Here is a 15,370-nt window from a genome sequence, read left to right on the forward strand (position 1 = left end):
GAGTGAGAGAAATCTAAACTGAACCTGAGTCTTTCCTAGGGAGTTGGTGTATAGTGGAAAGAGTATGTACCTGTGGGTGCATAATGCTACCTTCCATGGTGATAATGAATTGTTAAGAGCTGAAAAGTTCTTTCTGGACTAAAAATAAATCTAGATGTCTTAGAAAAAATATTTGGCATGTCTGAAAATAAAAACTCATGAATGAATACACTTTTGCTAGATTGAAGGTTTTCTAACTCATTAAAAACAAGAGAACAAATTAAATAGCTGAGTTGAGCAGCAAGGAGTTGGTAACTGCATGCACTCAGAGTGGCTCGGGAGATGTAAGATGAAGCTCTACAGGTTAATGGCTTCACTAGCTTTGTGGTAGCTAAGCTAGGAGGAAGAAGGTAAGGAACTGTCTATGCGTTCTAGTTCAGTGATACATCTAACTGTCAGGTTCGAAGTAATCAAAGGAACACAAACGATTTTTTTCCATGAGATTTCTGTCACAGCTTTTTATGATTCATTGGTATAATCCTTGTTTATGAATCACAGGCCCAGTCCCTATATGTATTTCAACATATGTCTAATTTTTAACATGTGGGCAGTTGCCATTTGAAGACTCTCAGGCAGTTTTTTATGGAGTGTGAGGTACATCCACATTCTTGCTTGGTATTGTTTTGAAGAGCTGCAGCATTTTGGTTATGTTGACTGTGGATGAAAATTTTATAAGCAGGATCAGAGCTGACAGAGGCAGACTTAGAGAGAGCTGTGTGAATACGCTTCCAGGACTAGCACCATTGTATGTAAAATATTATGTATTTTTTTCTGATGGCAAAAGATCTGACTGTGTTTATTTGCCACTGCTGTTTTCTACATTTGACAAGTAAATCACTTGATTGATTTCAGCTATGTTAACATTTATTCTGAAAAGCAGTAGTGTTTGAGAACAAAGAAAAGGAATACAGTAAAAATCTTTGTGAATGCCTGATTTTGGTGCTAGGCTTGTTTTTGCCTATACATTCAAAAGCCTGATTTTGTATTAGATATGTAATATGTGCTTGCAGTAAGAACTTGCTACAGGTCATTTCAGACGGGAAAACTATAACTTACAAAATGTGATTAACCAGCTGTAAAGAAGACCAATAATCTCAACAGTGTGCCCTATTTAGGGCACTTAAAAAGTTACCAGTACTGCCAAATAATTTTTACTCTCCTGTGCGGCTAACTTTATTATCAGTCTGATCAATATTACACGGTGGGGACATTCTTCCACTGTATACATGAAAACAATTGCATTTTCCCAGCTATATTGTAATCAGATTATTTACTTTCAGAGGTCTGTAGGTTTACTGTGTTTCTTTTGTTTCTACCAAATTATTACTTTTTTAATCGTGGAGTGGAAGGATTAGTAACTCCACTCAATTTGAAAGTATGAGCATTTATGTGAAATTGTGTAGTGATTATTTGTAAACAGAAATTGAACTTGCTTATATTTAAATATGTTGAAAAATTGTATCAGCTGCTAAGTGTAGTATTGCATGTTTGAAAACAATTCATCAAAACATGTTCTAATTAGGATAAACAGTAATTTGCTTTTCTTTATTGCTATTAATATTTAAGATTTTAAAAGGAATGCAAAATCCCATGGCAGACCTTTTTACGGTCCTGAGACTGAAATTTGTTTTGCTTCCAACCTTTGTTTGATTTCATTAATTAATAAAAGTTAGGTCTTCTGTAATGAATTTACATGAATGCTATTTGACATTTAAGTATAGCCTGCCTGGTGCTGATGATTTATTTTACTTTTTAAAGGCCATGATTGAAAGTTTTGTGGATGTCTACCAACTTGCAAGATCCAGAATTGACATGTTAGTGAGAGAAGCATCATCTCATCAGCTTCATATTGCAGCCCTGACGTCCAGTCTCCAAAAAGCTTGTCTTCATGAAAGTCAGAGCTTAGAATTGGTAAGTTGTCTTTTCAAGTAATTTCTGTTATTTGGATGTGCTTTCCTAACCGGTATCTCCCTTCATGCTGCATATTTTCTGTACAGAAATACAATAATATTTCATTATAAACATAAGAAAGCAATAAAACTAGTATCAACAGAGACCTTCTGAGACTTTTTCATAAGAAAAAGGGACTGGTAAAAGTTAACACAAGGATTAATTTTACTGCTGCATCTTCTGCAAGGATCTGTTCATTGCTGCTGTTTCTGCAAAGTATACATTGTGATTAATTTGCTTTAAGCAGTATACTAAATGTCTGAATTTTGGACCTGAAGAATGTAACTATCTAAATATATAGCACCATATTGAAACTGTGTTTTTAACTGTGCATGTAAATAAAATGTTTATTAGGAGACGTGGGTTTTTTTTAGGCATTTGTGGTTATTAATATTTCTCACTGAAGTTTTCTTTCCTTCAAAAGATTAAAATCCAACTTCAGAAATAATTTATCTTCAAATCTGAGATATCTCTCTAGGGGGATTACTGAATGTAGATGTATTTGTGTCACATGAGCAAGGAGGCCAGACACAAACTGTCAAAAATATGTAGCCAAGTATGACTAGTGTGAGACTGTAAAAACTGTGGAACTTGCATGCACTTGATGTAAAGGAGAAAACTTAGGAGTTTATTTTTTTTCTCCTCTCCTTGCTCTTTTTGTTTATTCTTGTGAAGCAAAGGACCATAAAGAAGATTATAATTGTTTGTGTTTGTTTTTGAAACAGAAGGTCTGTAAGAAGAGAGCCATCACTAGTGCAAATGACAAAAACACACTGGCGAATGTATATTCAAGGGCTATGGCTGTTACTATAGTTGTTTCTAACAGAATAATATTAATTTCTTATCTTTCCTCTAAATTGGATCAGCTCAGTGGGAAATTAGCACAAATAGAAAATATATTAATCAGTGCTTAATTTCAATTTTAAGATCTTGAGATGATAATTGTTGAATGAAAGAAATTGCTTCTCTGAAATATCTTCTTTCCTCCTTAAACCACGCTTGCTTTATGTTGTCTACTAAGTTTACAAATGCCCTGCTAAGTCTGTGCCCACTGTAACTGGGTTGCTCCTTTGTCTGTTATGATTGTTTTTATTGCTTAAATCAAGATGACCACTTGTGTGCTAAGGTTGGGGAAGTCTGCCAAACTTGTTGCAGTGAGGTTTGTTTTTGTTTGGATTGAGAGAGCTTTTGGCGGAGATTTTACTAGTCTTGTCTATAAAGAGCTTTTAAAGTAATTTTTGTCTGTCTGCAGTATCAATGAAAAGTTGGTACTTTTTGCATTGTAGTAGGAACTGTGGTGTTTTGAAATTTTAATGTAAAGGCAAAAAATTCAGAATTATAGATTCTCAGGTTTCCATGAAAAAAGTATTAGTGGTTATGGTGTATTTTATAGTATTTGGGTTTTCTGTAAAGCTCATCACCAATACTTGCAAAAGTTTTATCAAGCATGACTTCTAGTAGCTTCAGGCATCACACATTTCTGCAGTGACTTACATGATAATATTTTAGCCAATCCTGTTCTGTTCTGATTTTGAGGAGGAAGTTTTGCACTAAATTTCTTTCTGTATTAAAAAAGCAGAACAGATTTTTTTCTTGATTATTTGAAATGAAAGGGAATAATGACATTTCTTGAGAATTTATTTGGTTTCACAACCATACACATTTAGTTGGTGTCAACCCACAGTGTTTAATCATATATCCAGTTACCAGTTCTGGTAACATTGCAAGCAACACTTTTCATGTAGGGGACAAACGCAGCACCTGGACTGTATTAATCGCAGGTCTTTATATGATGTAGGTTTGTGTTCCTAGAACTCAGTGCTGAAACACATTTTTAGAAAGCATTTTGGGTGTATACCATCTGTAGACTCTTATCCTACACAATTGCAATTTATCTCACCATATCTTGGCTGTCTCTGTGCTTGTTGCATAAGGTTCTGCATTTTCAGCTGATCATTGCATCCAGGTTTGGGCCATTCATCAGTAGTGTTCTTCAGCTTGTTCAGAAGGTACAGCTTTCCTAACTCACTTTTTGTACAGAAATTTAGTAACTATGTCACCTTTCTTTCTGTTCTCACCACTTTTTTCATCTTCTGTTGCTTTGGGTTTTGCTAATAATTATTAAAAAAACTTGATGCCATAAAGCAAGATCAGTGGTTCTGACTCCTCATCTTTTATCTAAGACTCTGAATTAATGTTTCCATCTTTCTGTCTGATTCTAGTCCAGCTGCTTTCCTTCTACTCAATAGTGTTTAGATTCAGAGATTGCTATGTGTGCTCATGCTAATACCAACAGAGAGGAACAGGAGGGTTATTATTATGATGGACAGAGGTGAAATGAATGCTGGAAAAACTGCTTACAGAGAAGATAATTATTATGTGGGGTGAAGTGGAGTCAATAGTAGAATGTCTCTGAACTCTTCGTTAGTGTCTAGTTGTCTGTCTGTCTGTTGTGCTTGTCTCTGATGGTTTTTCCTCTGTGCAGAGAAATGACCTGTGCATTTTTCATTCTTGCAACACCTTAAAATTCAGCATGACTGAACTAAAAATTATTTGTTTTCTACCTAAATTTTTTTTTTCTTCCCCCCTTGCATTGTTTCCTGTTCCTTTATCTGTTTTCTGTTGTATTTTTCTGTTTTAAAATATCCCTGTTGTGCTTTTTTTTCTTTACCAAATGTTTCCAAAATTTCCCTTGCATTTCCAAAATGTTTTTCTTCCATTTCTGTTTTCAAACAGTTAACATTTTACAGTAGCCTTTCTTTGCAATCATAGTAGCTTACTTTCTGTGCATTTCCTTGTTTGTTAAAATTTACTTTCTCTGAAGTGCAAGTACCACAGTTACAATTCTGTCCTCCATAACTTGCTGTGTCACCACATTAAAGGTCATATGTATAATTAGTAGAGGTAATAATAGAATTAAGGTTGGAAGGGAGCTTAAAGATCATCAAGTTCCAACCCCCTGCCATGAGCAGGGAACCCTACCACTAGATCAGGTTGAACAAAACCTCGTCCAACCTGTCCTTAAAAACTTCCAGGGATGGGACATCAACAGCCTCCCTGGGCAACCCATTCCAGTACCTCACCACCCTTATAGTGAAGAATTTCTTCCTAATATCTAACCTAAATCTCCCCTCTCTCAGTTTAAAACTATTACCCCTTGTCCTATCACTATATTCTCTGATGAAAAGCCCCTCCCCAGCTTTCCTGTAGGGCCCTTTCAAGTACCAGAAGACCACTTTAAGGTCTTCCTGGAGCCTTCTCTTCTCCAGGCTGAACAGCCCAAATTGTCTTTGTCTTCACAGCAGAGGTGCTCCAGGCCCTTGATCATCTTGGTGGCCCTTCTCTGGATCCTTTCCAACAGGTTTATATCCTTCTTGTGCTGAGGACACCAGAACTGTGTGCAGTACTCTAGGAGGGGTCTCACCAGAGCAGAGCAGAGGGGCAGAATCACCTCCCTGGCCCTGCTGGCCACACTTCTGATGCAGCCCAGGACACAACTGGCTCTCTGGGCTCCAGCACATGCTGATGGCTAATGTAAAGCTTCTCATCCACTACCACCACCAAGTCCTTCTCCTCAGGACTGCTCTCTGGACATTCTCCCCCCAGCCTGTATTTGTACCTTGGGTTGTGCCGACCCAGGTGCAGGACCTTGCACTTGGCCTTGTTGAACTTTATGAGGTTGGCACTGGCCCACCTCTCCAGCCTGTCAAGGTCCCTCTGGATGGCATCCCTTCCTTCTAGGGTGTCAGCCACACCACACAGCTTGGTGTCATCAGCAAACTTGCTGAGGAGACACTCAATCCCACTATCCATGTCTCCAACAAAGATGTTAAACAGCACTGGTCCCAATACTGACCCCTGAGGGACACCACTCATCACCTGCCTCCATCTGGACATTGAGCCATTGACCACAACTCTCTGGGTGTGGCCATCCAGCCAGTTTCTTACCCACTGAGTGGTCCATCTGTCAAATCCATGTCTTGTCAGTTTGGAGACCAGGATGTCATGTGAGACAGTGTCAAATGCTTTGCACAAATCCAGGTAGATGACATCAGTTGCTCTGCCACCATCCACCATCCCTGTAGCCTTGTTGTAGAAGGCCACCAGATTGGTCAGGCATGACTTGCCCTTAGTGAAGCCATGTTGGCTGTCACCAGTCACCTCTTTATTTTCCATGTGCTATAGCAGACTTTCCAGGAGGATCTGCTCCATGACCTTGCCAGGCACAGAGGTCTGAGTGACTGGCCCGTAGTTCCCTGAGTCTTCCTTTTCCCCCTTTTTAAAAACAGGGGCTATGTTCCCTTTTTTCCAATCAGCAGGAATCTCACCAGACTGCCGTGACCTCTCAAATGTGACGGACAGAGGCTTAGCAATTACATCCACCAGCTCTGTCAGGACCCATGGGTGAATCCCATCAGGTCCCATAGATGTATGCACCTTCAGGTTCTTTAGATGGTCATGAACTTGCTCTACACCTACAGTGGGTGTAATTCACTCTCCCAGTCCCTGCTTTCACCTATTGTGGCCTTTGTGTTGAGGTTGGAGCACTTGCCAGACAAGACTGAAGCAAAGAAGTCATTGAGAACCTCAGTCTTCTCAATATCCTGTGTTACTATCTTGCCTGTTTCTTCAGGAGAGGGCCTGTGCTCCCCTTGGCTGTCCTTTTCTCCCCAACACACCTAAAGAAGATTTTTGTATTGTTCTTAACATCCATGACAAGATTTAATTCTAGCAGGGATTTGGGTCTCCTAACCTGACCCCTAGCAGCTTGGACAACCTCTCTGCAGTCCTCCCAGGATGCCTGCCCTAGCTTCCACCCCCTGTATGCTTCCTTCTTCAGTTTGAGCTTTTCTAGGAGCTGCTTACTTATTCATGCTGGCCTCTTGGAATTTCTGCTTAACTTTCTCTTAGTTGAGATGCAACACTCTTGGGCCTGGAGAAGGTGATCCTTAAATATCAGTCAGCTTTCATGGGCCCCTCTACCCTCCAGGATGTTATCCCAAGACATTCTCTTGAGCAGATCCCTGAAAAGGCTGAAATCTGCCCTTCTGCAGTCAGGGGTAGTAAGCTTGCTGTGAGCCCTCCTTGCTGCCCTGAGGATCTTGAACTCCACCATTTCATGGTCACTACAACCTGGGCTACCCTTGATCTTAACATCCCTCACCAGCTCTTCCTCGTTGGTGAGGACAAGGTCCTGCATAGTACCTCTCCTTGTTGGGTCCTCGATTACTTGGAAAAGGAAGTTATCATCCTTGCACTCTAGGAACTTCCTGGATTGTTTGTGTTTAGCAGAGTTGTTCTTCCAACAGTTTTCAGGGTTGTTGAAGTCTCTCGTAAGTACCATGGCATGTGAATGTGAAGCTGCTCCCATCTGTCTATATAGTGCCTTGTCTATATTATCCTCCTGCTCAGGCGACCTGTAGCAAACCCCCACTGTGGTGTCACCATGGCCTTTCTTTCCCTTAATCTTCCCCCATAAACTCTCTGTTCACTCCTCATCCATCCCCAGGGAGAGCTCCATGCACTCCAGCTGGTCTTTAACATAGAGGGCAACACGCCCACCCCATCTCCCCTCTCTGTCCTTTCTAAAGAGTTTGTAACCCTCCATTCTGACACTCCAGTCCTAGGAGCCATCCCACCAGGTCTCAGTAATGCCAATGAGATGGCAGCCCAGCAGGCTCACCCTCATCTCTAACTCCTCCTGTTTATTCCCCATGCTGCGTGCATTTGTATAAAGGTATTTAAGCTGGGCCTCCAGTGAGGTTGCCTGACTAGCTGACCTGACCACCACACCACCCCTAGGCTCATCTGTAGTAAGCCTGGCTTTATCTCCCACCCCCTTCCAACCTTGTTTAAAGCCCTGTCAATGAGCCCCACTAACTCCTGTCCTAGTAGCCTTTTTCCCCTGTGGGACAGGGTCTTCCCATGCAATGCCAGCACCCTGGGTGTCCTGTAAACCAAACCATGATCAAAAAACCCAAAGTCCTGTTGGTAGCACCAGTTTTGGAGCCAGGCATTGATCTGTGAGGTCTTCTTGTTAACCCACTCATCATTCCCCAAGACTGGAGGGACACAGGAGAACACAACTTGTGCACCCAAGCCCTTGGCCAGTCATCCCAATACCCTAAAATATTTCTTTATTACTCTCAAACCTCTTTTCTCCACCTCGTCACTACTTACCTGAAAGATCAAAAGAGGGTAATAGTCTGAGGGCCGTATCAGACCAGGAAGTTTCCTGGTTATATCCATTACCCTGGCCCCAGAGAGGCAGCATATGTCCCTGTGGGAAGGGTCTGGCCAGCATCTAGGACCTTCAGTTCCCCTCAGAATGGTATCACCTATCACTATCACCCTCCTCTTGCTCTTCTCAGAAGAAGCTGAGGAGCTGGTTGCTTTGGCAACTTCTTAGGAGCAGTCCTACTGCATCGAGCTGGCAGCTTAGGCAGCTCCCTGGGCAGGGCTTCTTCAGCATCCTTGTTTAACTGGTCCCCTATCTCCAGAGCCCTGTATCTGTTCTGTAAGGGCACCTGGGAATGTGGGGAGGGTCCAACGAGAATTCTTCTGCTACCCCTAGCAGGCACCTGCTTCCATTGCCCCCTGTCCTCTCCTAGTTCCTATCCTTCCTCCTGGTGACCAGAGGGCTGGGGATCTTCTACCTCTTGTGAAGCTACCACCTGCTGCCATCTCCACCAGTCTACTTCCCTTTCATGTTCCCATATGGTCCTTAACCTCTCCGCTTCCTGCTGAAGCTCAGCGACCAGGCTGAGCAAACCATTTACCTGGTCACAGTGCACACAGATGTCTTCACTGTCACCTTGCAGGAGTGACAGACTCAGACACTTCATGCAGCCTGTCACCCAGACAGCTGTCTGCCCCTCAGGCAGTTCAGCCTGGGTTTCAGCCCTGCTGTTACCCAAGGCTCAGGACCGAGCACAGACCATCTCCCAGTGCCCTGCCTGCCGAGCTCTCCCAGCACCTCCTCTCGCTCCCACCCACGCACCCCGCTTGCGCCGCTCCCTGGGACACCGCCGCCTGTTCGCACTCCTCGTGGTCCAGCCCCCCTGTATGAGCAGGGACACCTCCCACTAGATCAGGTTGCTCAAAGCACCATCCAACGTGCCCTTGAACACTTCCCAGGATGGGGCTTTGATAACTTCCCTGGGCAATCCATGCCAGTATCTCACCACCCTCGTAGTGAAGAATTTCCTCCTAATGTCTTTTCTAAATCTCCCTTCTTCAAGTTTTAATCCCTTGATCCCTTTTCCTCTCACTACAAGCCCTTGTAGAAAGTCCATCCTCTGCTTTCCTGTAGGCCCCTTTCAGATACTGGAAGGACATTTTGAGGTCTCCCTGAAGCCTTCTCTTCTCCAGGCTAAGCAACCCCAACTCTTTTAGCCTGTCTTCACAGGGGAGGTGCTCCAGCTCTCTCATCATCTTTTTGGCCCTCATCTGGACTTGTTTCAGGAGATCTATGTCATCCTTTTGTTGGGGCCTCCAGAACTGGACACAGTACTCCAGGTGAGGTCTCACAAGAGCAGAATAGAGGGAGAGAATCACCTCCCTTGAGCTGCTGCCATGCTTCTTTAGATGCAGCCCAGAACATGGTTGGCTGTCTGGGCTACAAGTGCACATTGCCTGCCCATGTTGAGCTTCTTGTCCACAATCACCTGCAAGTCCTTCTCAGAGCTGTTTTCAATCCATTCTCCTCCAGCCTGTATTTGTGCTTCAGATTGCACTGACCCAGGAGCAGAACCTTGTACTCGGACTTTTTGAACTTCATGTGGTTTGCAAGAGCCCACCTCTCAAGCCTGTCAGGGTCCCTCTGGATGGCATCCCTTCCCCCCATTTGGTGTCATCAGCAAACTCACTGAGGATGCACTCAATCCCACTGTCCGTGTTGCTGACAATGATGTTAAACAGCATTGGTCAGAATACCAACCCTGAGGAACTCCACTTGACAGTGGTCTCCATCTAGACATCAAGCCGATGATCACCACTCTTTGAGTATGACCATCCAGCCAGTTTCTTACTCAATCAGTGGTCCATCCATCGAATCCATACCATTCCAGCTTTGACACCAGGGTGTTGTGTGGGATAGTGTTGAAGGCTTTGCACAGGTTGATGACGTCAGTTGCTCTTTGTTTTCCACCAATGCCATGACCTCATTGTAGAAGGCCACCCAATTAGGCAGGATTTGCCCTTGGTGAAGCACCTTTGTTTTCCATGTGCCGTATCAGAGCCTTCAGGAGAATCTCCTCCACAGTCTTGCTGGGCACAGAGATGAGACCAACTGGCTTGCAGTTCCTTGTGTCTTCCTTTTTTCCCTTCTTGAAAATGGTGGTTATGTTCCCACTTTTCCAGTCAGTGGGGATTTCACCAGACTGCCAAGACTTTTCAAATATGATGAACAGAGGCTTTGCAACTTCATTGGTCAGTTTCTTTAGGAGACATGGATGAATCCCATCAGGTTCCATGGACTTGTGCACCTTCAGGTACTTCAGATATTCATGAACATGCTCTTCTCCTACAGTGTGAAAAATCTTCCTTTTCCAGTCCCTGCCTTTGCCTTCTCTAGCTTGGATGGTGTGACCAGAGCCTTTGCCGGTGAAGACTGAGGCAAACTAGTCTTTGAGTACCTCAGCCTTCTCTGTGTCCTGCATGACCAGGTCTCCAGTTCCCTTCTGGAGTGGGGTCACATTATCCCTTGTCTTCCTCTTATCACTACATACCTATAGAAACTTTTCTTGTTGTCCTTAACGACCCTGGCCAGATTCAATTCTCTCCATGCCTTGGCTTTCCTTACCCGATCCTTTGCTTCTCTGACAACTTGGCTCTACTCTCCCCGAGATACCTCTCCCTGCTTCCACTCTCTGTATACCTTGTTTTTACATTTAACTGTGTCCAGGAGTTCCTTGCTTATCCACACAGGCCTCCTGGCTCTCCTTCCTTCCTCTTCATTGGAACACATTGCTCCTGGGCACGGAGCAGGTGATCCTTCAATGTGCTCCAGTTTTCCTGACCTCCCCTCCAGGGCTTTGTCCCATGGTATCCTACCAAGCAAATTCTTGAAGAGGCCAAAACCTGCTCCCTTGAAATCAAGGGTACTGAGCTTGCTTCCCTGCTTCCTAGCTGCTCTAAGAATCCTGCATTTGACCATGTCACAGTCGCTGCTGCCTAGTCTCCCATTAAGTCTTACATCATTGACCAGCCTGTTTCTGTTGGTGAGAACAAGTTTCAGCACAGCACCTTTTCTTGTTGGTTCCTCTATCATTTGGAGGAGGAAGCTGTCATCAATGCACTCCAGGAGCTTCCTGGATTGCTGGTGCTTTGCTGTGTTGCCCCTGCAGCAGATATTGGGGAGGTTGAAATCCCCCACGAGGACCAGGGCTTTTGACTGTGAAGCTGCTCCTGTCTGTCTATACAGGCATTTAGCACAGCCTGCCATCTGCACAGTTCTCTCCTTCTTCACTGCCTCAGTTAGAGTGGAGGCATCAGTCACCACTGGGGTGGATGATGCTCACCCCCCAGCCGTAGGTGCAGCCTTGGCTCTGCACCAAGTGCTCTCCATGTTGCCCTGTGTGTCTGTGAGGATGTGTGGCCTTGGGCCCTGCAGATGTGCTTAGAGCTCTGCCCTTCAGAGGAGCAGCCTGCCTGCGCACCCGCTCTGCTCGCTCTGCCTGCGCGAGCTCTTAACAACAATAAAAGTTCAGCTAAGAAGGTGTCGTTAATATGGCCACCTATAGTCCTCACTATAAAGATGTAGGTTGCCAGAGGAGGAGCAGAGAAGCCAGCAGTCTACCTCTATCAAGAAGTAAGATGGAGAATTATTTCACTGAATTTTAAGAAACTGTGTTGTTTCCCTTTACATGTCGCTGCCTTTATGCCTTCTTGTGATTTTCCTTAGGAAAGCTTAATGTGCTTAAAATGTGGTTTAGTGGAAATATTTCACTGGTAGTAACTAACAATACACACGATCTGTATGTAAGTGGAGAAGAAACCAATTAAAATGTTACTGTATTTCTTTTTTCCTGCCTGTTTCAGTAACATCTAGTAATATAAATGTAACAAACTGGACTTGCTCCAAGGTTTCCTATGAAATGAATGCTTGCCAGTTACTTTAACAGCACTATATTCTGCTTTTTTGATCCATTTTGGTTCTTCTTCAGATACATTATTTTATTACTATATTTGCACTTTCGTTGAGAGCTGCACTAATAAATAGGCTTTGAACTGACACCCTGTGAATGCGGAACTTTGCAGCACTATAGTAATGAGCAATTACTTTGAGGGTGCTGTGTGGCAGTATGTGGCATCGTATTAGTCACATGGTAAACATATGAATCCGTGGTGTTTGTACTTCCGAAGAGTTTGTTGCTGTAAGCACAGTTTTGTGCAGAATTAATGTAATGACACTCTATTTTCCAGTATGACCTGACACATATGAGAAACTGTCAGAATTAAATTATTTATAAAATCTCTCCATAAACTCTTTTCATAGCTTTCAGCTATGAGATTTTTGTGCCTGATGGCTGTATTGCCGTCAGAATTTGAAGAATTTGAAATATTCTGGTAGCAGTTTTGGCAAATAAAAGAAGCCACTGTTGTATTACAAGTGGTCAGGTGTTTCTCTGAGCCTGAATGTGAAGGTGATCTGGTGATTTCCCTTCCTATTTCCTGTTTTTGCTTTAATTTCAGAATTGAAGCAGAGTAGAAAGTGAAGGGAAAAATACAGTAATTTATAAAGGGAGAAAAGCTTTGTGTGCACTGGAGAAATGGAAATCTGGGGAGCCAAGTTGGTGACTTTAACTGAAAGTGGGAGCAGCTGGGTTTCAGAGGGGTGAGAGGGATGAAGTGAAGGACTTGAAGAAAAGCAGAGTTCTCTAACTAAACACTAACCATAAAAAACAATCCTGACATTAGATGCTTCTCTTAATTGTGGTTGAAAATGAAGTCACTAATTACTTCAGGTAGCTTTGCATAATCCTTACTTTTTTTCTGTAACAGTTGTGGCTATATCTGTTCTTTGTCTGAAAAGGATTAGTGGTATCATTTCAAGTACTGCAAGTGATGCCAGTAGCCATTTTTTACTGGAATTGTAGGTTTTGGTGAGGTGAGAGAAGCAAGTAGAATAATTTTATGTATGAAAAATCCAGATTTGACATATGTAAAACATCCATAATTGACATAGGCTCTCATATTTTTGTGTTGAAGAACTGCATTAAGCAAAATGCACAGTTCTCTTTCTATTCATAGCAGTCAGTTCTCTATTTTCATGATCTACTTGAACAGTCTTCATGGGAAGGATTAAAACACAAACTTATATGTTAACTACACCACTGACAGTGTCTTCCTACTTAGCCAGGCTGGTCATTGCAGTGGATTTTACATGTCTTTGCCCCATACCGTTTGTTTCCTTGTCACCAGTTCAGTCTGTGTTTCAAGGCTGACACCTGCATCTAGCAGGGATCCAATGTCATACTTTTAGAATTATGAGGACGGAACTGGAGAGAAAGAAAAAAAAATACTGGCCTTTTCCCTTGCTGCGTAGGAGAAGGGCACTCCACTGGTGTCATGTTAAATGTCAGAGAGTGTCATTCATGGGCTGGAGCCATATCTCTTGTCTTAGGACATGGAATGACTGATGTAGCTGGGGGGAATGCTTCCCAGACGTTGCAAGTAGCAGATAGGTCCTGGATGAAAACTCTCCTTAGCTTTTCCACTACTTCATACTAGCCTGATGCATGGCTAAGCTAAAAAGATTTTTTTGTTAAGATTTAGAATTGAACTGTTTTTGTGAGACATTTGGCAATGCTAGTTCTTAATATGCCTTGCAGAAAGTGTTCAGACTTGTTATTTTTATTGTTATCCTCTGTCTTACAGTGTTTTCTTGGAAGTAGTCTAGGATAGAATTCAGTAAGAGATGGACTTCAAATAATTGCAACTTTTCCTCAGTATTGTTAATTACCAGTGCATGGTTTATTTACTGTGGAATATATGAATGTTCTTAAAGTGAATAGTAAGGGAAGAAAGATCTGACAGGCTCACAAGGTTAATTTCCCAAATATTGAGATTATAATAGACATGAAAGAATAGGAATATCAGTATAGGCAAAATTAGAGAACTATATTAATAATATTTATTAAACTTGAAGTCTTTTTTCAGGCTGAATACACAAAGCAGTAATATCTTCCATAAACTATTTTTCTACGGAAATATTTGAATTTCTTACCTGATTTGAAGCAGCTGGGTGTCTCTTGCCAATCTTACTACATAGCTGAGGAGTGCAGGTATTCTAGTACAAATGCTCACCTTGCCATGTGGTATTGCTTACAGAAGTAATACTTGTAACCAAACAGGATAAATAATATAGTTTAAACTCTTTGCTTACTATGTAGTACCAATTAAATAAATAAGTAAGTAAGTAAATAAATAAAAATAAATACATTATGTAATTTAGGGCAAGGTGTTAAAAAATAGTTACAGTAGTCCAACAACAGATCTGCTATTTTGTAAACAATAGTTGCTTTTCTATGCAAAAAATTTTTGATACTCAGTATTCTAGGTATGTGAACTTTTAACTTGTCAGGCTATTCTAACATATTTGAAAACTATAGTAATTTGATTAAAATGTTGCCTATAAGGCAAAAGGTTCAGTTAATAGAATCCATATGTAATTAAAATGCAGAACTAAATGTAATCAGACCCCAGTGACTGGTGCCCTCATATTGATAGTTTTACAATGGCCTCTGGGGTTGAAAGTTTATGTTAAACTTACAAACATACCTATGCTCTAGGAAAAGTTAGACAGTTTAGCCATTTCAGGTATGACAATGTCCTAAAGTGATAGTCACAAGATAGAAATCGTTGATAGTCTGAATTTTAGGGTTATCTTCCACTGGCAGGTGGTGGAAGCACACGGCTGCTGGAGTGTACTAGTCACAGAATTGCACGCAGTGGTAACACTGCTACGTAAACATCCTCAAATGAAGGATCTTGCTGTGAGCAAGTAACAATGTCTTTTTTTAATAATAAAGTTACTTAATTTGTGTAAATTCATGTTTGAATAATCTGAGGGTTATAGACACAACACTATGTACCAAGCCATGAGAGAAGTGTAAGAAAATCTCCTGAACTTAAAAAAAACCCAAACATTATTTTTTCTGGACAGTTTTAAGAGTTGACATCCTGTGTTAGAGTTCTCTAATCATCACCAGCACAATTTACAGTCAGAACACACAGAGAGCCAGTTCAGACCATCTCATCTGTTGACTTTGGCAGAAGCCCTTCATCTCACAGTGTGCAGCTGCCACTTGAGAGCTGGGGACTCGGCAGAGAGCCGAAGGAGGGTAGGATGCAGAGTTGGTCAAGGCATGAACACATA

General features: G+C 42.1%; 1 protein-coding gene across 1 annotated transcript in view; it reads left to right on the top strand.

The window, feature by feature from the left end:
- Positions 1–15,370, top strand: part of CCDC171 (coiled-coil domain containing 171) — a 162,862-nt gene that overhangs the window by 132,487 nt on the left and 15,005 nt on the right. Inside the window, 1 exon segment of the mRNA XM_051643553.1 lies at positions 1,798–1,950. Coding sequence (XP_051499513.1) covers positions 1,798–1,950 — 153 coding nt within the window.

The sequence above is a fragment of the Apus apus genome, chromosome Z (assembly GCF_020740795.1).
Source record: "Apus apus isolate bApuApu2 chromosome Z, bApuApu2.pri.cur, whole genome shotgun sequence".
NCBI classification, from domain to species: Eukaryota; Metazoa; Chordata; class Aves; order Apodiformes; family Apodidae; genus Apus; species Apus apus.